The sequence below is a fragment of the Alosa alosa genome, chromosome 18 (assembly GCF_017589495.1).
Source record: "Alosa alosa isolate M-15738 ecotype Scorff River chromosome 18, AALO_Geno_1.1, whole genome shotgun sequence".
NCBI classification, from domain to species: domain Eukaryota; kingdom Metazoa; phylum Chordata; class Actinopteri; order Clupeiformes; family Clupeidae; genus Alosa; species Alosa alosa.
Genome location: NC_063206.1, coordinates 19,748,867 through 19,773,788, shown reverse-complemented (window position 1 = coordinate 19,773,788; position 24,922 = coordinate 19,748,867). Strand labels below are relative to the sequence as shown.

The 24,922-nt window shown below is 41.2% G+C and overlaps 1 protein-coding gene across 2 annotated transcripts; it reads left to right on the top strand.

Annotated features, from left to right (window-relative positions):
- Positions 1–635: 635 nt before the first annotated feature.
- slc18a2 (solute carrier family 18 member 2) lies at positions 636–24,482 on the top strand. 2 transcript variants are annotated; one of them, XM_048269542.1, is made up of 16 exons: positions 636–797; positions 1,112–1,280; positions 2,490–2,835; positions 5,748–5,806; positions 7,226–7,309; positions 7,542–7,634; positions 7,997–8,086; positions 8,286–8,329; positions 10,347–10,407; positions 11,145–11,240; positions 11,865–11,943; positions 12,439–12,490; positions 13,973–14,036; positions 14,311–14,430; positions 14,690–14,823; positions 21,211–24,482. In XM_048269542.1, exons 2-16 carry the CDS (start codon positions 1,148–1,150, stop codon positions 21,313–21,315), a joined length of 1,560 nt encoding a protein of 519 aa, XP_048125499.1. In that variant the 5' UTR covers positions 636–797; positions 1,112–1,147; the 3' UTR covers positions 21,316–24,482. The 2 variants fall into 2 exon arrangements, with proteins under 2 accessions (XP_048125499.1, XP_048125500.1); XM_048269543.1 differs by having other exon boundaries at positions 796–878.
- Positions 24,483–24,922: the final 440 nt, after the last annotated feature.

The window sequence follows — 24,922 nt, the reverse complement described above, 5'->3', positions numbered from 1 at the left end:
TTTCCAGCTGTTTTTTCAGCAGGGATGTACTTGGATGATTCAGTTAGGATGTAGCCAACGTTCTCGTGGAATGGCAATCTGGGACCAATCTGGAAACAATTTCACTGTAATATAATCACATGACATGTTATTGTTCAGAAATAGAATCACAGACAGCTGCATCATTCCGTACTGTAGTACAGTAGTTATATTCGAATGGTCTCTCTCAGTGAGTGACAGTATAGCCTCAGTAAAGTAGGGGAAGTTAACACTGCCCCCTTCGGGAGACTGCAACTATTCCTGCGAGGCCGCAAAACTACAAAAGGAAAAAGAAGGTGTAGTAAACACTAGATGGCGCCAGAGCATTTTTAGTCAACGTGTTGAAACGCATAGATTGCGTTTGGGAACAGGGACTAAATAAGTACATAGATCTGATCCTGTTACATTAGGTGTAAAGAAGCCCCCTGTAACTCACACCCCCATTCACTTTCTCTGTCTATAGCCTACAGAGCATTTATGATGGCACCGTGTGATGGCAGATATTTTGAGCGCAAACCATATAGTTATCGTGGGACTGCGTAAATGACCCTATCTGCTTGAATTTTGTTGTAACAGAAACTACATTTAGTTCACTTTTGAAATGTTTTGCTAGCGGTTGATTGAGAGTCAGTCGCATGGCACAAGTGTTGCACTTCTCCCTCCGAGACGTCAGTCCTGAGGATACGGTACCTCTCCAAAAGCGCTGCTGGTGCGCAGGTTACGCAGTACTGCCTCTGGTGATGCTCACGACTGATAAGGACCACTGACGTCAGGAAGCGGTAAGTAAGTAAAACGCCCGCATCTTTGGCGCCTTACTCCACGGCTGTGACAGCAAGCCCACTTGTAAATGAGCGCTTAAGGTAAGATTCAAATAGGCACAGCAAACTGTTTTATTTGACTCGACCTGCGCTTCATAACTATTTTTACTGTAATTTGCTGAAGTAGCATACATTTTTTGGCACACTTTCCTTTCGAAGTGTAGGCTAACTTAAATTAGTTTGATATTTTACCTCTTCAGACCAAAATCTATAAAATAAATATCCTGATGCATCATGATGCTTGCGATGTTCAATATCCCTTTCTCCTGTTGCAGGGCTCAATCCCTCTCTCCCATTCGGATTCTGTAAAAATGGGAGCATTAGATTCTCTGAAAGAATTCAGTTTGCTGACATGGATGAGAGAAAGAAGACAGTCCAGAAGATTGATATTGCTTATCGTATTCATCGCTCTTTTGTTGGATAATATGCTATTGACGGTGGTCGGTAAGTACGAAAGCTGAAGTTTTCTCCATTCACCTGTTACGCATGCTTTACTCATGGCGCTGTTACAATTTACACCGGCGTTATAAAATAGTTATTCCTGCAGTTCCGTTAAGTAGCCATAGCAATTTTGTAGTGTTACTAAAAAAAGTTTTCAAATTTTACATTTAACTGTAAATTCATAGGTTTCAACATAATCTAATTGTTGTCCACCGATGACTATGAGATAGTCGGCTAGATAAACTTTCAACGTCTTCGATGTTAAGCAGTCATTTGTGAATAGCCTACATTGTTGATAAGAACTCTTTGGTTAGGCTACTGATTTCTGGCAAGTGCGAAATTCAATCTAAATCCAGTAGTGGTAATTTATTGAGGGGACCGAAGGTTTACGTTCACTGGGCCATCTTAATTTAATAAGGATAGACAAGGATAAGTAAATCAGTCAGCTTATCACATATATTGAGGTAATGAAATAACAAAATCAAATTACAGGAGTCAGCTGGTCGTTCCTCTTTTGTCATTTTAGAAGGATGCCAAACTTAAAACCATAGTGGGGAGGCTAAATTTAGGCACACATTCTGTCAATATACAGTTTTCATTCATAACAGAGTAGGTTACAATCGATTTTTGTGGTTATGATATCCATCAATTAAATTACCTTTGATGGGAAGTATAATGTTTAAATATGGTGTTCAATAACTGGACAAAAACATAACTGAAATGACAGAATTCGCATCGAGGTCCGTGTTGATTTGGAAACTGTAGAAAATCTTGTATTTAGCAATTTAAATGCTAAGATTATTTTCGGAAATATTCTAAAGGAAAATTAGGAATTTGATAAAACAGCCTAAACGTGTGTAGTGTTTTCACGTCAAACATCATACAATCTCGACAACGTCGCCTTGCTTTGTGTGATTCTAAGTGACACAGATGCAGCTTTAAACCGGTAGCCTACTGGAGCAAGATGCGCCTGGAGGAGAGAGATAATCTCCTTCAAAGGAGCATGTCATAAAACAAGCTTGTAGAAATGGCTGCTTTAGTACTAGTGTGTGAGATTTGGTTGAAGTCTATTGTCAGTAATTGTTCAAAATACGCTGATGTGTTTGTGTGTGCGTGTGTGTGTTCTATATAATTGTGTGTGTGTGTGTGTGTGTGTGTGTGTGTGTGTGTGTGGGGGGAGTCTTACATCTTTCTGCTTTTTGTCACGTGTAGTGCCCATTATCCCCAGTTACCTTTACACACTGGACGATGAGGCAGCTGTGGAGGACAGGAGTACCCCTACCGCCATGCCCTTTCCCTCCTCTAGCACGTTCCAGACCATTATGTCACTGTATGACAACTCTACATATGAGATCAGTGGGGTCAGCCTGCACTCCACTCTAAAACCGTTGGCACCGTCCACATCCATCGCCCCGGCCACCACTAACGCCACCGGAACAGACTGCCCCAAAGGAGACAAACAGCTCCTCGATGAAAATGTGAAGGTTGGACTCCTTTTCGCCTCCAAAGCCACTGTGCAGCTCCTCACCAACCCTTTCATCGGGCCCCTCACTAACAGGTGGGTGTGTCAGCCTGCGGCACAAGTGATGGGATGCCTGAATGAACATCTTGATTTCAGTACAGTGTGCTATGCTGAGCGGCCAAAACGAAGGAAGCCCATTTTTTTTATCAGCAGTAAAATATGGCCATGCAGTAGCCACTTTCAGAGATTTTGAGAAAAACATCTGAGTTCAACCCAAATGGATAGATGAAAAAAACAAGCGTTTCCTGAGGGTCTTACTTGTACATGCTGATGACACAGTTAAATGTCATGCAGGGCAAAGGTCATCTCCTGGGTTACACTCCTTTTCCACTCCCCTCTCCTCTCCCTCGGTACTGCCTGTTGTGGCAAAATGTGGTAATTCACAATGTGTTATATATTATATATACAACCTAGCCTGGCTAGCGCCACCACTTCTCAATGAGACGTGGTCTGGGAACCAAACGTTCATTTTCTCGTATTTGAAAAAAATGCCCAGATCCGTTTATTGGGTGCCACGGATGTCTATCAAATGCGTCTGTGCATAGCTCATCATCGTCTTGCTTTCCCCCCTGTTCTGTGATTGGTTCCCTATCTCAGGTGAAAATTTGCTCCATGGTCTCCAGGCTGCCTTAGCAGTGTGAATCAAATCGCGCGCAAGGCAGCATGGGAACACCCAGGCTATATACAACCCCAAATCAGAAAAAGTTGGGACGTGTAAAATGCGAATTAAAGCAGAATGTAATAATCTGCAACTATCTCATATTTAGTTGCAAAAAGGACACAGACAACATATCAAAGTCGGGATGGGGATAACAAAATGCAGGAAAAGTTGTGTAATGATAAAGAAAATAAAAGGAGTAATGTTTCACAACTAATTAGGGGAACTAGCAACACGATTGGGTATGAAAAAGAGCATTCCAGAGAGGCAGGGTCTCTTAGAAATAAAGATATAGGGGTATTCATCACATCAAACCTGTGTGCACAAATTATGAAACAATGTCATTTGCATCTTAACCAACCCATCCAACTTGTTTTAGTGCTCATTTTGAATCCCAACATCTATAACGGTGTGAAGGTGCATTAGTACCTACAGCATGGGCATCTTGCACATTAAGGCACAATCAATTCTGAATACAGTTTTTGAGCAACATATATAGGCAATGTCAAAGGGAAGACCTTGAATATTTTAGGAGAACAATGCCAAAATGAATTCTACACATATTTAAACAGTATTTCTCCATAGAGGAAGAGTCCAGGTGCTAAAATGGCCTGTCTGCAGTCCAGACCTGCCAAATTAGGTGCATCATGAAATGAAAAACATGATTAAGAATACCCCATACTGTTGAGCAACTGCAATCCTATATCGGGCAGGAATGGGACACTATTTCATTCTCAAAACTCTGGCAACTGGTCTCTTCAGTTACTAATCATTTATAGAATGTTGTTAAATGAAGAGGCAGCACAGTGGTAAGCATTCCCTGTCCCAACTTTTTTTGAAACATGTTGCTGGCATCAAATTAAAAATGAACAGATATTTTCCATGAAATAGTCCAAAGTTCCATTTTCATTTGATATGTTGTCTATGTCCTTTTTGCTGTTAAATATGGGTTTACGAGACTTGTATTTTATCACATTCTGTTTTAATTTGGATTTTACACAATGTCCCAACTTTTTATGATTTGGGGTTGTAAATAATCTTTATATTAATCCATAGCTTTCTTCATTGTGAAGGGATTGTAGTGTAGTGTGAATATAGTATTCTGTTGGTCACGTGTGGATTCTGAGAGAATGTTGAAGAGATTTGGCTCTGGAGAATGCTGCAGAAAGGAGACACTATGTTCTGTTTCTGCCTGAGCTGAGCCCAAAACTGCCCTGCAATTTAAACTAGGCTACGGCTCCCCATGAGAAGATGACATAAAGCTAGTCAACCAAAAAAAAAAAACATTTTTCCTGTGTTATTGCATATGTTTGGCAGACCGTAGAAACACCAGTTTGACAACTGCTGGATACATGGTATCTTTTTGTTGTTCACATGGGCTACGCTGATATGATATTGATAAGATGATGTTTTTGAAGCTGTTTATTAGAAGTTGAAATGAAAACTGTGACCAATCCATTCAGAAGTGATACGACTATCCATCTTGTTGTTCAATAGGGTGTGTTGATCTGCTAAAAATATATTTTTGTTTGCTTTACAAATGTAGACACTGTCATATGAAGTTGCTCAATTAGCTTAATGGCAGGTATCCTGTTCATATTGTTTGTTTAAGGATTCATCATATTGATATAAGGATGAGCATGTTTAAAACACCTATGCTTACTTAATTAAAATGAAGTGAAGGGAGTCTTGCGGGATACCGGTTAAGATTTGTCTCACCACAGTACTGTTGTATTGCTTCAAGAAGAGCCATCAGTAATTCTTTTTTTTCTAAAGTATATTTTTTGGGCTTTTTTGCCTTTATTTGGACAGGACAGTGAAGAGTGACAGGAAGTAAGTGGGAGAGAGAGATGGGGTGGGAATCGGGAAATGACCGCAGGTCGGCACTCGGACCTGTATATGGTACGGGCGCTGTAGCCTGCTGCGCCACAGCGCCCCCCAAGCCATCAGTAATTCTTTCTCTAAATTTCTCCCACTGCCATTACAAGCGTTCATACATCTGTTACTCCTGAATAGATGTAGTGGAAGGACACCTGAGTTAGAGATTGTGCACGCCTCTAGCTAGCACAACTTTTCTAGGAGTTTTCAAGACCCTCGCCATATCAAACAAGCTTTCATTTTCCTGTGTGTCTAAGGCAGATTCAGAACTTCAATTTGAATGGGAGATGGAAAAGGAATTAGTTTTATCCACTGGAGGTCCAGTATTGTCTTGTTATGACTTTTAAGTAGTATTGCTCATACATTTGGATAGTATGTCCACTATCTGACATTTTGTTCTGTGTCATTTCAGAATAGGTTACCAAATCCCCATGTTCGCTGGCTTCTGCATCATGTTTCTCTCCACCATCAGTAAGTGAAAGTCTAACCCATGGGCATCACTAGACCTCTTTTAATGGGGCGCATGCTGTACCTCAGTAAATAAGTTAAGGTTTTTATCTAGCTCCTGTTGCCTCTTTGGCAGCAGCTTATTATTATTATCATTAGATTGGACTGTGCCCCAGTAGAGTTTTCAGTCTAGTTACACCCCTGCTCTAACCTTCTCCGGGCTGGTTGTTGGTGTTGTTTCAGTTTGAGGCATGCATGAACAGACTTTGCAGTCTACAAGTTGAATTTTAAGTCTTTAAAGCTGACCATATCTGAATTGTAATGAAGATTAAACTCTCTCTATATTATGATTATTTCAATAGTTGCCTTTGGTGTACCACATGTATTGTCTGTTACAAGGCAGAAGAATAATTTCAGTTATTTGGCATTTTCTCCCGGTGGCCAAGAAGGCCTGTTTTGTCTGCCAATAGCTGTCTTTTTAATTAAGACGTTTCGTTTAATTGTTTAACAGTTCTGTCCATTCTGTGCTGCGCTGTTCTCTCCACCATATATATGGTGAAACACACCAGCCCTATCACTAAGCAACAAATGATCAACCAATCAGGCTATAGTCAAACTGTGCTTAACCAGCCCTGTACGAAGGGCTTTGGCTTCCCAGTCCCACACCAGTTAAAGCAGGGCTTGTTATCAGGGTCCACGTTGTGTAGAACTCACGTTTAGCAGTGTAGTTATGGAAGGTGGAGTTTTTAGTAGGTCCTAACCACTTCCTCCTTAGCATTTCAACAGCAACTTGAAATTAAATCTGACTGCACACTGACCCCAAAATGAGCTGTGCGGCTACCAGGTGAAAGAGACTTGCAATGAAGAAAATAATGTCTGCACGTCTTGTGTTGATATTTTTGTCCTGATTGCTTTAGTGAATTAAGAGCCTATTCTTTTATTTACTGTCGTTAGTATGCCTATGTAGGCTGCATTTAGTGGCCGATTATGCAGAGAGAGAGGAAGAGAGAGAGAGAGAGGGCATGTACATTGCTGTTTCAAGTGTCAGTAGTTCTTTACATTGCGACCCCACCCCCATATTATAAAACAAATATGCCATGCCATCCCACTGAAGCCACTAGGCCTGTTTTGTGAAATAGAATGCATTGTTGAACACTGGAGGAATGATACTGTAGGCCCTGGCCTGCACCATACATGGACATGAGCAAACATGATCATCTGTCTTGTGATATACACACTGTACTTGGTCATATTTTAACATCTCATACAAATACATTTTAATTTCTGTTTTTTAACTGGTTAACCTGTCATTCAGGAGTTGTCAGGAGTCTCTTGTTTCGTTGTAATGAATACATGTTTGCTCCTAATAGATTGCTGGACTGTGGTTATTTCATAATACTGTATGTGTTTCTGTCTCTTTCTCTTAATGTCTTATTGTGTAAGTGTTTGCATTCTCAAAGAGCTACACTCTGCTGTTTCTGGCCAGATCCATGCAGGGGGTTGGTTCCTCATGCTCCTCAGTGGCTGGTGAGCTTAGCTGCCATTTGTATTGAACATACAAGGCTTCACTGATACTGTATTACTCATAGTTCATGCTAGATGTCGAGGTTAAGTGTGTGTTGTGTGTGTGTGTGTCGTGTGTGTGTGTGTGTGTGTGTGTGTGTGTGTGTGTGTGTGTGTGTGTCTGTGTGTGTGTGTGTGTGTGTGTGTGTGTGTGTGTGTGTGTGTGTGTGTGTGTGTGTGTGAAATGTTTTTACAGGAATGGGAATGCTGGCGAGTGTATACACTGATGACGAGGAGAGGGGCAATGCCATAGGTGTAGCTCTTGGAGGATTGGCCATGGGGGTACTGGGTGAGTGTTTTGGTTGTCTTTTTATACTAACTCTGAAAACTAATTTAAAAACAATAACTTAACTTGATGTCTCACATCTAAGTAAAGACATCTAAGTAAACATGTAAATCTCAAAACACATCATGATCCTCAAGAAAGGGGTTTTTCCAGTAAAAATAACCCTTTGGTTTTCCTACTAGCCTCATTCAGTCATCTGCATTGGCCCAAATTATTTTGGTGATTGTATTAGGATCATTACCGTAAAGGAGCCTCATTAAAGCTGCTGTTTTGGGCCTGTACTATGGGACAGCATGAAGCATGGCTGGCATTGTGTAGCAGTCCAAAGCCCCGGCGCCTGACTAATGTGTTTGTTTTTCCACCAGTGGGCCCTCCGTTTGGGAGTGTCATGTACGAGTTTGTCGGGAAGACCGCTCCTTTCCTCATCCTGGCTGTGCTAGCCGTGCTGGATGGAGGTGTGTTTGACACCATGCTTGTGTGTGTGTGTGTTGCAGAAAAGATAAAACAGGCTAAAGTGAAGGCTTTGATGCTTGTGTGTGGACATATTCATATATAAAGCCAAATCAATTCAGTTTCTTCTTCTGTTACAATATTTTGTATTTATACTGTGTGAACAAACCAATCTTGAGTGTTATGTTACTCCTCTCTGAACAGCGTTACAGCTGTTTGTCCTGCAGCCCTCAAAGGTGGAGCCAGAGGTGAGTGCTGATAGTCTCTTTAGTTCAAACTCAGTAGACAGTATTCCTGCACACACACACACACACACACACACACACACACACACACACACACACACTCACGCTCCTCCTCCACCCCCATTGTAATCTGACCCCTGTAGTGTATTGTCTTGTCAAATACTGTCTTTATTTGTTTCATGTTGTTTGTGTTGGTCGTGCACATGCTTTGTCTATAATTTCAATAATCTCAAATAGTCTTTATATACTGTACGTTTCAGGTCTGTTACACTTAGTTGGGTTTTGTAAGGTTTGTGGGGTCTTGTTAATATTTGTATAACACCTTTGGAAAAACGTAATAAAAAAAACTCAGTGGACAGAGCTCTCCTATTCCCTGACCATAGTAGACAGTGTCCCCCCAGAGATCAGTCAGAGGGACAGAACCATTCTCTCTCTCATGGCAGAAGGTGTGTCTAACACAGTCAGTTTAATTAGCCCACTTGAAAATGAATACACGGTATTCATTCGTAATTCAAAAATTTCATCCGGTTTGTACGTATGAAAATGAAAAAGAAAACCAACTACTTCAAAGACGAATCATGCGTATTAATCTTAGTAGTATACTTCTGAGACGTCTGAGAAATAAAAGGCCAAACACAGAAAGCTCTAGCTCCTGTGTGATAGTGTGTCGGGAGACTCTGGATGCAACAGGAAAACCGTGTCAGAGGAGCGGTCCTTTGTGATGGTGCTTTAAGATGACTCAGAGGAAGTGCAGCTGTGGGATGGAGATCTCTATCAGAGGCCCCATGACTTTGATCTATGAGGGATGATGTCTATCAGTCTCTCTGGATATGACAGTGGCAATGAGAAAAACACTTGGAATTGTTTGTGTGTGTGTGTGTGTGTGTGTGTGTGTGTGTGTGTGTGTGTGTTTCTCTTTCTGTGTGTGTGTGTGTGTGTGTGTGTGTGTGTGTGTGTGTTTTCTGTCTCTCTCTTTCTCTCTGTGTGTGTGTGAGAGAGAGAGAGAGAGAGAGAGAGTGTGTGTGTGTGTTTGGCGCTGCCGATGTGCTTCATCCTGTGCACAGACTCAAAGCTGCCCCCGGTTTCTTTGGCCATCACTTTCTCGTTAATTTTGCAACCTCCTTAAGTGCCTCCACCCAGCACTCTCCAATGTCTCAGCCTGAGCTTGTGGTCATCGGAGCTGGAGAGCGCGGGTCGAACACTGGAGACACTCCTCAGGGGCGAGGAGTTAAGGGCAAGCATGCCGCTCGCTGGAGTAAAATCCGCATCTGACACGCTAAGGCGGCGATATTTATGAAGATGCTCAAGACAACACACTAGATCGTTAAACCATCAAACACACGCAGAGGGAGTGTGTGCAGTGGAGGTAGACCAGAAATAGAGGGTTGCACACGAGAAGGTGGTGGTCACTGATCAAAACAAATGGAGTTGGATTATGATTGACACGGTGTTCATTCGTGGAGGCGTCCCCCGCTTTTACTGTAATTAGATTCGGGCGTCCACAAAAGGATGGAAGATAGTGACGAAAAACGCAGCGAGGCTTTCTTTTAGCGTGACACTTCCTTCAATGAGGAAGCTGGAGTGCAGGTTGGGGGAGAAGGATTGCGAATGTAGCCTGTGAGGGTAATTATGAGCTGTCTCTGCATGAGGATGCCTGATGGCCTCGTGTGGATCTGTCTGAATGGCTGAGTATGTGTGTGCGTGTGCGTGTGCGTGTTTGTGTGTGTATGTGCGTGTGTGTGTTTGTGTGTGTGTGTGTTGTTTGAAGGGCCTTGTAACACCTTCTGTAATGCAAGCTGTGGGATGTCTGTGTTGACTAACACAGTCTTTGGGTGTTTCTCATTGTTATATGTCTGTCTATAGAAAGGCTTGTGTGCTTTTTACAACTTCATGAATGCCATGACGATGTGAAGAGATAGATAAAAAGAAAAAGATAGAAACAGATATGTTCTGGTGATAACTTACAGATATCTTATGATAACTTACGTCTCATATTGGTGCTCTTCTCCAACCTTTACAGAGTCAGCAAGGCACTCCAATCCTCACACTTATGAAGGACCCCTACATTCTGATCGCTGCAGGTAAGGAAACTGGCCGTTTGTAAATCGCTGCATTCTATTTAGTACGGTGGCCATTTTGCCCTTTTGAAAATTCTCCTCAAAAGAAGAGGGGATCAAAGGGGCATTATGCATGCCTGAGAGGGAGGCTCAATGGGCTGCAAGAAGAACTGATCTGAATATCCTGTTTTATGTTACGAGTGTTTTACAAGGACTCAGACCTGGGCATATATAATTAAAGAGTGATATATACAGCTCACTAACTTTAGGTGACATACAGTAATTCAAAATGATAGCAGGAAGATTTGCACATCTCTCTCTCTCTCTCTCTCTCTCTCTCTCTCTCTCTCTCTCTCTCTGTCTCTCTTAGAGAGCTCTGTGTGTGTGTGTGTGTGTGTGTGTGTGTGTAAGGGGGGTGTCATCTCAAGCAAAGAGTAGCTGAAGAGTGGTTGAAGAGCTAAGGAAAAGCATCTTTGTGTCACTGAGGCAGCCGACCACTCCAATTACCCATCTGTCAACCAAATGCCTGGCTAATATAGGGTATTATGCAGTGGTGTGTGTGCATGTGTGTGTGTGTGTGTGTGTGTGTGAGAGAGAGAGAGAGAGAGAGAGAGAGAGAGAAATGGTTGAACAAAAAGAAATAAAAGAGAAAAAAATGTGTGAATTGTTCACAGAGATAGATAGAGGATAGATAGACCCACACCTCCACTTATGCACAAAATAATCACTCCTTCTCTCTCTGTCTGCCCATTGCCCTCCAGGTTCCATTTGTTTTGCTAATATGGCCATTGCCATGTTGGAACCAGCCCTGCCTATTTGGATGATGGAGACCATGTGCCCAAGGAAATGGCAACTCGGTAGAGTATGAATAAGCGTCTTTAGAGCTTTTCTGCTTTCCACACATTTGATTTGTAGTGCTGGCATGTAGCATGTAGTCTCTCTCTATATTATATGCTGTGTATATATAATGCTAGTGTGTGTGTAGTGGATTATAGAGAATAGGGAATAAGATGAACCACTTTGTATGTGCCCCCCTAACGTATGTGTACTGCATCGTCCACCTTCTGTTTTGCTAAGGAAGCAAAAGATAGAGAGAGAGAGAGAGAGAAAGATAGAGATAGAGAGAGAGAGAGAAAGAGAGAGAGAGAGACAGAGAGAGAGAGAGAGAGGCAGGAGTTGGAGAGACAGAAGACGGGGAGATGGAGCGGAGAGATGAGAGGATGACAGGATATTAGGGTGTCATTCGGAGACGAGAGGAGTGCCCAGGATTCATTAGTACGTCTGGAAAGGGGACCAGCAGCGCACAGATAGAGACTGATAATACTCACTGTTATCTGAATGCTCTCTCTCTCTCTCTCTCTGTCTGTCTTTCCATCCCTCTCTCTCATCCCTGTTTCTTCCCTTTTACCTACCCCCTCTTTCTACCATTTACATTTCTCTACCTTCCTGTTCCTTTTTTCTTCCCTTCTTCTGTTCCTCAGGTGTTGCGTTCATCCCTGCCAGTATCTCATACCTCATAGGCACGCACATCTTTGGTGTTATGGCACACAAAATGGGCAGGTATGGAAGGAAATGACTGTGTGTGCACTTTTTCTCTTTGTTACTCTTATCTGTCTCCTCTGCTATCTGTTTCCGCTGTCATTCACCACCTCAAAATGAAACTCGTTTGAGCATTGTTATTGGTATTTTTTTTATTAAATGCTGTGGATGATGTTTGTGCAGGTTTGAATTTATGAAGCTATGAGGCTACGTTGCTTTGAGGATCTCACTTTACACTATGAAAATCATTCACCACACCTTGTCATGCTAACCAATGGAAAGCCTAAAACCTAAAACCGAAAAAGTTACTAAGGCACATTTCAGATATAAATACAACATTATCATATTGTCTACCCTTTCCAAAACATTAATTATCACTAATTAGAGACTTTGGTTTAGCATTTTCTGTGAGGTGATTGGTTGTCTCTGGGGGTCTGAGTTGAACTAGAGACTGACGGTGTGTATCTAGTTCTAATTGCTGTTGTCCGGTGTGTTTTCTCTCCTCTCCCGCTGTAGATGGCTCTGCTCTCTTATTGGAATGCTTCTAGTTGGCCTCAGTATTCTTTGCGTAAGTACTTCAAAATTATTTGATCACATTTATACACGTTGTCTGTCTCTAAATACAGTTTTTATATGCCTGCAAACTATTTACTTTGCAACTATTGAGAGCAGTTGACAAATCGACTTGACAAACTGGTCAGGAAGTGTGTGTCAGTGTTGGGGAGGAGAGTGGACTCTGTAGGAGATTTGGTGGATGAAAGAATGAGGAGCATGATGAAATCCATCCTCAGTAACAGGAGCCACCCGCTGCATGACACTGTGGTTGCCCAGCAAACCATGAGCTGCAGGACTGAGAGGTTCAGGAGGTCATTTGTTCCGGCCAACATAACACTACATAACGGACCTGTTTGAAGTGCATTAATTATTTACTACTAATGATAGTAGCTTGTTTTTGGACTCTTTTTATTTTTATTTTATTAACTGTTGTCATCAGGGTTTTTATGAGTGTATTGCAGTGTGAATGCTTGTTGGTAGACAACACACGGCTGCTGGACATCTGAATTTCCCTTGTGAGGATGAATAAAAGTATCTATCTATCTATCTGTCTAAAAGTATCTATCTAATATATCGATCATGTGAAGCCCTTGTAGAAGATGGACTCAAACAGAGATGCTCTTGCATAATGCTATTATAGATAGTGTGGTTACGATGGGAGTGGGGCTAATTGGTTTTACTACAACAAAGGGGGGATGTAGTGAGAGAGAGAGAGAGAAAGAGAGAGAGAGAGAGTCTAAGTGTGCTTCTGAGTCAGACAGAAACCAGTCTGTGAGAACACAGGGCACACCCGACACAGGGCCCCAGCTGGTTTAGCAGGAAGTCTGTGGTCTCACAGCACAATGCCTCGTCAGATTAGTGTGGCACTCCAAGTCTAGATGGAACCCAGGCAGTGGCTGACTTCGGCCCTGATCTGGCCCATATCTTGCCGTTCAGAAAGAGACGGAGACTGAGACCTCTCCCCTTGTGACCTATGATTCATACCCCTGACAAATATTGATTTAATGTTGACTTCTCTTTACCAATATGCCGATTAGTCAGAACAAACATTGGTCAATTAAATTAAATTAAATTAATACCCTAGAGGTATGAATAATTTTGTTCCCAACTGTAACCGTCCCACCTCCTTCCCTTTCTCCTCCGTTTCACTAGCTCTCCCAAGTTCACATTAGCTCTTATCCATTGAGGCTGTCAGCATACATCACTCACACGATCTGTGCTTCAGGCATCTCAGGACCACGGCCAGCTACCAAGCCACGCATGGCTTGCTATTAGGCCTCTAAATCAGGCATCCTGATGGGTTATCTGGTGAAATGGTTCTCATGAGACAGGAACTATGTGGTCTGTCTGAATAGACTCTGGTCCTGACCTGCTATTATGGATCTGTAGTAATCTGTGCACAATAACTATGCTGCTAATGACTTCTATTACAGTTTAATAATGACAAAATAATGAAGTGAACATTTAAACCCCATTTTCACATTACTTCTGATAGGTGCCTTTAGCCAAAGACATCTATGGACTAATTCTTCCAAACTTCGGAGTGGGGTTTGCTATCGGTTAGTGTGTTTTTTGTCATCTCAACTGGTATTATTATGTAAAAATATCGCAAACATATACCGTATTATGTAAAAATCTAACATTAAAAAGAACATAGTTTGGCATCCACTACTATGTATCCACTACCATATATTGTACATATACAGAATAGACTCTATATGCAACGTACAGTTCTCTGGTGTGTGATCAGTTAGCCAGTAAATTCTGAAGATGTAAAAATGTCTGTCTCCAGTCCATTCATTGTGGTTCCATTTTCCATGTGCTTTCTTTTAGGGATGGTGGACTCCTCAATGATGCCTATCATGGGGTACCTGGTAGACCTGCGACATGTCTCTGTCTATGGGAGTGTGTATGCCATCGCTGATGTGGCTTTCTGCATGGGATTTGCATTAGGTATGTTGTGTTTACAGCATCTTCTTCCAGTAGTTTGAACTTCCTTTATTGAACCATTCTAGTAAGGAGGACTCTTTGAACCTCTCTCTCTCTCTCTCTCTCTCTCTGTGTGTGTGTGTGTGTGTGTGTGTGTGTGTGTGTGTGTGTGTGTGTGTGTGTGTGTGTGTGTGTCCGTGTCCGTATCCGTGTCCGTGTTTGTGTGGGTATGTGTGTGTGTGTGTGTGTGTGTGTGTGTGTGTTTGCATCTACCCCTCCACAGGCCCCTCGGCTGGTGGGGCCATCGCTCGGAGCATCGGTTTCCCTGCTCTCATGACCATAATTGGGATCATCGACATCCTTTTCGCCCCGCTCTGTTTCTTTCTCAGAGATCCCCCTGCCAGAGAGGAGAAAATGGTAAAGTTCACAGTATTTCCCACAGAATTGGATTCAATTTGTTGTGGTACAGTAGCTGGGGGGGTTATACATTGTAGGGGTGGGGAGTGGTTATACATTGTAGGTTGAGTTACTGTCATTTTAAGATCGTCTTGATAGTGTGTAGGTTTACTTGAGTGCCTCTCACTTTAAGACGTCCGTGAAGGAGGGACATTGGTGAGGGAGTTTTAACAGTTAAAAGGCTACTGATATGTGTGGATGCAATTCATAATGTTTTCTATGTACAGTAGTTAGGTAAAATAAAGGTTTGTACTTATTCTCCTTGGGACAAGCATTTTTGAGTCTTGGAAAACGCTTTTCCATTTACATCGGGATTTTGCAAACATTCAGTGTCAGAGCCAATAAAATGAGTCCTGCTCAAAATTGACAAGCAGCGCCCCAGCTGTGGCGCAACTGGCTGGGGCACCTGCACCGTACGCCGGCGACCCGGGTTCGATTCCCGCCCCGTGGTCCTTTCCGGATCCCACCCCAGCTCTCTCTCCTATTCACTTCCTGTCACTCTCCACTGTTCTATAATTAAAGGCATAAAAAGCCCAAAAAAATCTACCAAAAAAAATAATAATAATTTGACAAGCAGCTGTAACTAAGCATGCTAAGCTCGACATCCAAACAGTATTTTAACATTAGCTTAGAGATACTGCTTGATTGCATAACTTAACTTAGTTTAGTCTCCCCAATTTACTATGTTGTGATAAGTCCTTAGCAAAGTTAACTTGAATGCAGTGATTTAGCAATTTAGCCTGTCATCTTCTATGCAGTACCAACAACAATCCTTCAACAATTGTTAATGTTTTGTTAAATGTACATGCAGATGATGTGCGGCTGGTTCGTTACGAGAGAGTGTGGGGCGGGGCAAGGAAAGGCTGTGTGCGTAAAAAGCGCAGCTCAATGAAAGGATTTTATCTAATTTAAATAGTACAACATAAAATATTATTGTGTGGCGCGGCCAGTATTGATTTTGTGGCGGCCTGCCATAGATTAGTCAACATGGGAAACATTGGTGCAATAAAAATCAAATGGGTTTGGGCCCTGGCTAAGCTACCATGTGTATGCAGTGTGACTTGACTGACATTGTTTGTTCTCACCACAAAGTGTTGAACTGCTATCCAGTTAGAAAGACAGTCAACAGCACAGAATGTGTTCAAATTCAAATTCCACTTCGATGATCAACTGAATCACAGTTTTCTGCAAGTTTGTTTAAATGTCTCTAAACTTTGTAAAACTGAAAAACAGACACAATATAATTGGCGACAGAAATAGAATGTACACTCCTCATAACATACAGATAGCTGTTAAATTATGTTCCACATTAGTAAGAGAATTTGCTGTGTATTATTAGGCAATATAAACTAGGAAATATTTGACATATTACAGCATTAAAGGTTCATCAAACAAGCTAATAGCAACTAACAAGGCATCATAACATAGAATCATCTCCGTTTCAGCATAAGATGGAGTTGTGTTATGGAGTTTGATATGGAGCCTATTAAAACTTCCCATCACCATAAAACTCATAATGAGTATTGTTCAAATACACAGAAACATACTTTAGTGTCTGCCATCAGTGAGATCACATTAAAGTGAGCAAACTGATATTTCATCATGACAACAATGAACATATAACCTTATAAAGTCACACATGGGTGATTGATATGATTCTGAATCTCTGATTTATTGATTATTGATTATTGATACTCTTAAAGATCTTAAAGTCAGGACTGTGACTGAAAGTGCTGGAAAAGTCTCTACATAGTAAGTTTTACTGCTAAATTCAATCTGCTTGGTGGAACTCTGTCTTCTGGTGCTGCTCGTTGGCATCCAACAAAGTGGTCAATCCATTGATTCCTGATTGTCTGGGGTGACAGTGGGAATCTCACTCACTTCCCTGATCTCCTGGCAATTCCTTTCTTGATCATTCTGGGGGCGGAAATACACTAAAAGCTTTAGTTTAAAACTGAACTGTAGTACTTGAAAACACTGAGAAGCTTCTGAAAGGAGCCTTAAAGGAGAAATCCAGCCGATTTTTAAATGGATCTTGATCGCTAGACGTTGCCGAGTACTGTCGATTGGAAAAATACTGAACTGGAGTAGCTGCAGCTAATGGCCAGTACTCCACTTGAGCTACAATACAATGCAAACTGAGTTATGTGACAGTACAAACTTTAAATTTCTAATGGTTTCTTCACAGCTAATGACTAGAAAATGCATCTTTTTATCACATAAGGACTTTGTTCATATTGTACAGACCTTTGACATTCCATGTAAAAATCAGCCGGATTTATCCTTTAAGTAAGTTTCTGCTAAGATATTCTTAAATAGAGGATGTGACTGAAAGTGCTGGAAAAGTTTTACTGCTAAATTCAATCTGCTTGGTGAAACTCTGTCTTCTGGTGCTTCTGGTCTTGATGGCATCTGAATCCAAGTGGTCAATCCATTTATTTCTGATTATCTGGGTCTGGTGTGAATCTTACTCACTTCCCTCATCTCCTGGCAATGCTTTTCTTGGTCATTCTGGGTCATTCTCAGCCTCTCAGACCTCCTTCTCTGTTGGGTTGTGGAACTGCCAATCTGCAATAAACAAGGCAGATTTCATTTCTGCCTATACTAACCATCATCTTTGGACCTCTTGGCTTTCACTGAGACTTGGATCAAACTGGAAAACAATGCCACCCCACTACGCTTTCCATCAACTACACACACTTTCCCATACCTCCCATCAGTCTGGACAAATATGATTCCTTTGAATACCATGTCATCATTGTAACAGCTCCGGTAAAAATCTATGTGATTGTCATTTACCATCCACTGGGACAACTTGGCATTTCCTTGATGAGTTTGACACCCTGCTTTCCTCCATCCCTAAGAATTACTGTCCCATGCTTGTCCTCGACTCCTCGGTGACAGGAGCATCCACTTAGATCAGTGTTTCCCAAACTTTTTTTCTGGGGACCCACTTTTTAAAATTGACAGACCATCGCGACCCATTCACTTCAGAGCAAACAATCATCCACCAATATTGTTTTATTGTTTTAGGCCACAGGTTCTCAAACTTTTCTATGCCCCCAAAAAAAACATTCTACAGTGTCTGGATACGTAATAGCCCCTACTAGGTCTGGCGTACCACTACTATTACAGGGATTGGTGATGCACTGACTCTTCAGTTTCCAATTCCAGTTAACAATGTTAAATACTTTCAACGCTGTAAAAAGTTTTGTACAAACACACAACTTCAGCCTTTTCTCATCCTGCTTTGAGCACAGTTGTGTTGCATTTTAAGCATCATTAGCGTGGAAAGTTGGAAATGACTACCGAAAAGATACGCCTGTCACGGTATGTTGTGACAGGCTATGTTGTAAGAATGGAACAAGAGGCTTTTGCGCAATAGCCAAAAGATAATGTGCCTTTATTGTAGGCTAGCCTAGAGAGTTCACAAGGTGGAAAACGACAGGAAATAATAGCGTTTAAAATGTCCATTTAAATTGTAGCCTAATATAATGTGCTGCAGTGTGTTTTAAATCCGAAATATTAAGGAATGTTTGTTTAGGTTGCTATTAACTTTAAAGAGTGCATCTACAATTGAAAATATCTACAGCCTATGACGCAAATTGAATAGCCATGTCTGGTATACGGATGTCTGCTTTAGTTGACTAGATTTTAATCGGTCAAGCTGAAGAGATGGTGTCCGTTAATGTTTGTGCAAAAAGGCTGATTCATGTCCCTTGCATTTTGCAACTGAGAGGTCCATGGCAGGCGCCCCACAGAAATGTTTCATTTTGTGAGTCCACGCTGTCCCCTCTGCGACGCGTTCGCCCCCCAGTTTCAAAGCTATTCTAAATGCAAAATTGCACATAGGGCCATGACTGTAGTTAACAAACTAGATCCTAATAGAAAACGGTTAGCTTTCCTGGCTAAATGGTATAAGTTAGGCCTATTACACAACATAAATTGTGCTTGCGACCCAAATAAAATCTCCTGCGACCCACCTGTGGATCGCGACCCAGTCTTTGGGAACCAATGACTTAGATAATCCAAACTCTGTGGACTTCTTGTCCTTCATACATTCCTTTGAACTAATGGGTCCACACTCCTCCAACTCACCAAGCATGCAGAGAGCTTGATTTCATTCTCACTCTCAACAGTCTTCTGTTCCTCCACCCATGATCTCCTTTCGATGCAACCTCTGCAACCCCTCTCCTGTCCATTTCTCTTTTAGTAGCCTCTGCTCTTCCACCTTCTAGCACATTCTCCTCTCTTGAGGTTAATGATGCTACAGAGTCTCTCTGCTCTACACTAAGCTCCTGTCTGGAGAGCCTGCGCCCTCTATCCACCAGACCTGCTGGACCTAACCAGTCACACACCCATGGTTGAACAATACCCTCTGAACTCTGCTTACTGGCCTATGAGCTGCTGAGAGGAAATGGCACAAAACTAATACACCTACCAATCTTCCAAGTTACCAGTCAATACCAAAGATTCTAGAACAGAGCTCCGCTCTAGAATCTTTGGTCAATAATGTCCTCCTTCTCATCCAGTGCCACTGCTGCAAAGAAGGCTTTTGCAATCCACAGTGCCACTGAGAACTCTTTTCCACCTTCAAAACTCTACTCAATACCTCCTCCACCAGCTACCAATCTCACAGCTGACATCGTTGCTTCATTCTTCACTGACAGGGTAGCAGCTGACAGCTGACATCTTTGCTTCATTCTTCACTGACAGGTTTTCTGAACCAAGCAGTCACAATCTACATACCCTGAGTCTAGTGTACGAGTGAGGTGTCTAAACTCCTAACATGTACATGTAGCTGCCCTACTACATGCCCACCAAACCCTATTCCTACCAGCCTCTCCCACCATCATATCAGGAATCACACCTGTAATTAACACTTCACTGGCTTCTGGTACATTTCCAACTGCATTCAAGCTGGCCAAAGTAACTCTGCTGCTTAAAAAGTCTTCTCTTGCTCCCACCCAGGTGGAGAACTATTGCCCGGTTTCACTCCTACCTTTCCTCTCAGCTTCCAGGGCAGCTTCCAAACAAATCACAGAATTTCTCTCACGGAATTCTTATCACGGAATGACCTCCTTGATCCTAACCAGTCTGGGTTCAAAAGTGACCACTCCACTGAAACGGCTCTGTTGTCTGTGGCAGAAGCTTTAAAATCTGTCAGTGCAGCAACTCAGTCCTCAGCTCTAATCTTGCTTTACCTATCAGCTGCTTTTGACACAGTCAACCACTGTATCCTATTATCCATACTCTTAAGCATGGGCATTACGGGCAAAGCTCGTAGTTTGAATCCTACCTCACTGGGCGTATGTTTAATGTCTCATGGCTAGGACACAAATCCACATTTCAGTGCCTTGCCACAGGGGTGCCCCAAGGCTCAGTACTGGGACCCCTTCTTTTTGCTGTGTACACTACCTTATTGGGCCCAATCATCCACTCACATGACCTATCATATCACTGCTACGCAGATGATACACAACTATATCTATGCTTCCTGTCTGATGATCGGTGCGGATCTACAGTAGGACTGTCTCTCTGACATATACGCTTGGATGAAAGAACGTCACCTTCATCTAAACTTCTCTAAAACTGAACTACTAGTCTTCCCAGCCAGACAAACCATACATCACAACATCAACATCAAAACTGACACCCTCTCTCTTGCACTTACCAAGGTGGCAAGAAACTTGAGTTTAAAGTTTCCAAGGAATGTCGTCTGGCACTGCTGCCCCCACAACCACAACAATCCAGACTTTTTTCATCTATGGCTTCCCGATGGTGGAACGATCTGCCAAGTTCCACCAGAGCAAGGGCATCCCTGTCTGTCTTCAAAAAACTCTTGAAGACACTACTCTTCCAAGAATACCTCCTCTCCTAGCGCTTCTGACAACCTCACACACCTGATACACACTTACCATGCTCTTCCCACCACTACCTCCTCTACCACTACTCCTCCTATCATACTTAGACTAGTACTTAAAATGTAGGTAGTCCTATCCTCTAGTGCTAGTATTGACAGATTTCTCTGAAACTGTAGCTTAAATGTTATTCTATTGCTGTAGTTTTACAGTAGCTCTGTATCTTAAATGTTATTCTATATTGCTGGAAGTTGCCTTGGATAAAAGCATCTGCCCAATAAATAAATGTTAATGATTTATTCTTAACGGGATGTCTTAAAAATATTGTCATATAGGCTGAAACAAATCAAGTGATTGAGTGAATACTGTGTATATTTATCTGTTGTATGTATTTGGCCTATGTATGTTTTATGTCAATGGCTCTAACTAAGACAAGTGCTAGGATATATAAATTGCCCTCCACTAAAATCAGCCACTTGTTTTCTAGGCCATTCTCATGGACTCCAACTGCTCGATGAAGACACGCTCCTATTCAATGCAGGGTACAAGCTATCAGATGGGTGATGACTTCGAAACTGAGAGTGATGAGTAGCCAGTCTTTGTCCAGCATGCACATGATGACCTTCAAGAGTATCTATTTTGTTGTATACAAACTGAGAAAAAACAAGGAAGCCAAACAAAATCACAAAATCAAAAATCTACAGGAATGGGAATGCCTCTGGGCTGTCATTGTCACTGTCACTGTCCCACAAAAGGGAAAGCAAAAGGCTTTCTTGTTCTTGCCCCAACAGCTTACAAAAGAGCATTTTGCAGGAATCAAAGCCTTACTCAAACAGAATGGAGGATGAAATTAAACAGGGTCTGAGTTAAAACAGGGTTTCCCTTATAGGACGTTAATAGTCAATCATTGACCCTGTGTAGGTCATTAGAGGTCAAAATATGATGGGCTCATTCCAGTGACAGTATTGACAGCTACTGAGTCTGATTTGTAAGCCAAGGCACTTTAAAGCAGCTTGTGCTGATGAGCTTCTTGTCATCTATGAAAGCTGTCTATTCATGCATTTGGATGTGTTGGTTCATAATTGTTTTTTAAATGACCATCTTCGAAACCTTTTTTGTATGTTTTATTCCCCATTTACAATAGACAATAGAGGTGTTTATAAATCTTCCTCAAAGATTTGGTACATAATCCACATGGAATTTTGAAGATGAGATTGTGGTGACTATTCCAGATGTTTACATTTAGGCATTTGCAGATGTTTTATCTGTTTGTGATGGACAATGGAGATGAAATGAATCATCTTTTCAATACCAGTATATCAGCCAATTCATATATGGAAAACATTTTAAGAGGTATGTAGTCATAGGTGTTGGAGGGATTATGAAACAGCCTTGAGTATAAAACTATTTGTTGCAGTAAGGGCTGCTTACTGAATTAAGCCATAGAGAGTAGCTGTTACCCTTCATAGTAGCCTATGTGTATTATTTTGAAAACAGCACAATCCCAATCCATGACATGAGTTCAGATCCTGACCTTCATTGATAAAATGAAGTGGTTGAGAAACTTGAGCATCTCTGACCATTACACATAGACTCAAACTTAATTTCTTGTATAGAGACGGTATATTTTGGTAAATTGTTTTACATGTACATGTATGGGGGAAGGGACAAATGAGTCTGTTTAAAGCCATGGTTCCATAGAATCATGGCATTTCTTTCTGTCTTAACTAATTGTTGTGTCTGCAGTCTTGTAGCTGTGTTGATCACCGTCCGAGTCACAATATACACTATAAGATAAACAACCATGCTACGTACAGTTAAGGAAGTATACACCTGTATGATTGGAATGCTCTTACATTTAATAATGTTAAATATTGATTACAATTTAGTGACAAAATGACACAAACTTTACTTGATCCTTAATTCATAAGACATACCATAAATCACATCATAAACACGTTGTGGTAAAAAATGATATCTGGTCAGCAGCCATTAGCAGTGTGTAGTGATACAACATGTCATGTTATCATTACCAGTGATGGGACCAAACATGTCTTAGATGAAATGATGTTGAAGGAAGCCATTTTCATGTATTGGATACAGCCAGAGCCTGATAGAGCCTCTCTCTAGGGCTCTGCATAAAGCATTCAGTTAGTTCTAAATACATGAAACAGGAAACACAATAAGCCTACTACTATTTAGAAGGGAAGTTTGTGTCAGTAAAGATTTTGTGCTCATTTTGTCCTGTTATCTTCAACATTCAACTCCCTTTGTTATGAACAGAACACAGTTGTGCTGGATATTCATTATTAACTGCCATTATGGTGGCGTTACATAATCGACTATAGGGGTTGAACAAGATATTTCTGATGTGCCAAACTACCTTAACATTTTGTGAAAATGTTCTTGCCCTCTCTCAAATCGGTGGAGGTACCAGTGATAGACTATTCTGTGACTATTGATAAATGAAAAACATTTCCACATCATGTGAATGTGTGGACAGGTTGTAATCTTGATTTGTTATCTTGGTCATATTTGCTAGATGGTAATTGTGTGATACAGGTTCAGAGCATTTCCAGTGTTCACCTAAACTCAAACGGCTTTGTAAGTAAACCAGACCAGATGGTGAGGGTCCACCTGTGCCTTATAGAAAACTTAATAACCACTTAACAGATCTTAAGGTCTGAGGTTTCAAGTCATGTAAAGTCAGTCTTCATTCAGAACAACCTATTTGCCAGGTTCCAATGTTCCAATATGTTATTCAAACACCATCGTTTTACTCTCACTAGAGTTAGTGTTTGACAGTAGCTTTCTAAGCACACATTACCATTATATACTAGACCTGTGCACCAGTTATTGCATCTGTTACAGACTTCATCTGTCTACATCTATGACTACATCAGAGTACAACACATAGCTGTGGCAAAAGAATTTATGTACAATCTCACAGAAAAACTTGGTGTTGCACGAGGCTCATACACTTCACTGATGAGTTGATGCTGTTTTAGTAAAGTCTTCATAACACTTACAATCATAACACTTAAGGCAATAAGTGTAAGTCAAATTCTGACTGCTCCTTAAGATACTCTGATTTTTAAGATGCTTGTGATCTGTATAGATATCAAGTACTTTGTGTGTCTTAAGAGGTCTTACCCTTCAACAGAAGCACACATACAATGTTTCTTTAAAACGGCAGTCAGTTATTGTTACGTTTGTTCAAACTAAATCAAAATATTTATTTATCCTACATTTTTGTTAAAGGAAGAATAATTCTCTGACATCACTTTTCTGAAGTGAACTGTATGGACCACACATCTCACCTTCAACAGCCATTGGGTCTGACCAATGATGGCGTGTCAGAAAAGTTCAGTTTAAGTGTAGCTGAAATATGACTGCAGAGTATATATAGAGGAAGTTTACTGAACCTGACATCCTGTCAACAGATATGAAATTATATTGTGGAGATTGGTATACATATATATTTTTTGTTATATGTTTTGTATATTCTAAGTGTGCGACATGCACAATGTGTATGCGTGTGTGTTTGCTGGTGGTGGTGCGTGTGCCTTTAGACCCTTGTATGTCTTCGGTTTATGTGTGTCAATTATATCAGATATAAACTATTGTAACTGGTACAAGCAAATGTGGATATTTCCTCCAGATGAGCCTTTGGCAGTCTGTGGAAAGCCTCAGGCGTGTGATAACTGTGAATTCAGTGTCAGTACAGGATTGAAAAAAAAAAACTAAAATAAATGTTGTTCCCAAATGGAGGTCAATCTGTTTTTTACTACTAAGCTTCTACCTTTTTTAGTCTGAAGGGTCTTCTTTCACCATGTCCTTTTAACTCCAATGAATCTCATAGTCTTATGCCGTAGACTGTATGTGCCACATCCCTACACACAACTTCAGATTTAATTGATTTCTATGATATATTAAGTTGGTGTTAACTTATAATTCACTCACTGTTAATGTTCACTCTGACAGGATGCTGTTCAAGCGTATTGATCAGTTTTGCAGATTGTCATTCAGGTTTATTGATTAGTTGTATTGATCTCTAAATGACCCTGCAGGTGTTAATGCTGGCAAACAAGCTCATCTTAAAGGGACAAAGAAACAGTCAATATGCCAGTCACAAGCAGGTCTGCATAAGGATGGATGCAGCCTTGAAAATAAATTAATTTCCAGTAACCATCATATTG

What these genes read in the sequence shown, in the direction of transcription:
- slc18a2 (XM_048269542.1), top strand. Translation starts at nt 1,148, where the DNA reads ATGGGAGCATTAGATTCTCTGAAAGAATTCAGTTTGCTGACATGGATG. An exon ending in ATTGGCCATGGGGGTACTGG is followed by an intron (nt 7,635 to 7,996) that starts GTGAGTGTTTTG and finishes TTTTTCCACCAG; the next exon opens with TGGGCCCTCCGTTTGGGAGT. An exon ending in CTACATTCTGATCGCTGCAG is followed by an intron (nt 10,408 to 11,144) that starts GTAAGGAAACTG and finishes ATTGCCCTCCAG; the next exon opens with GTTCCATTTGTTTTGCTAAT.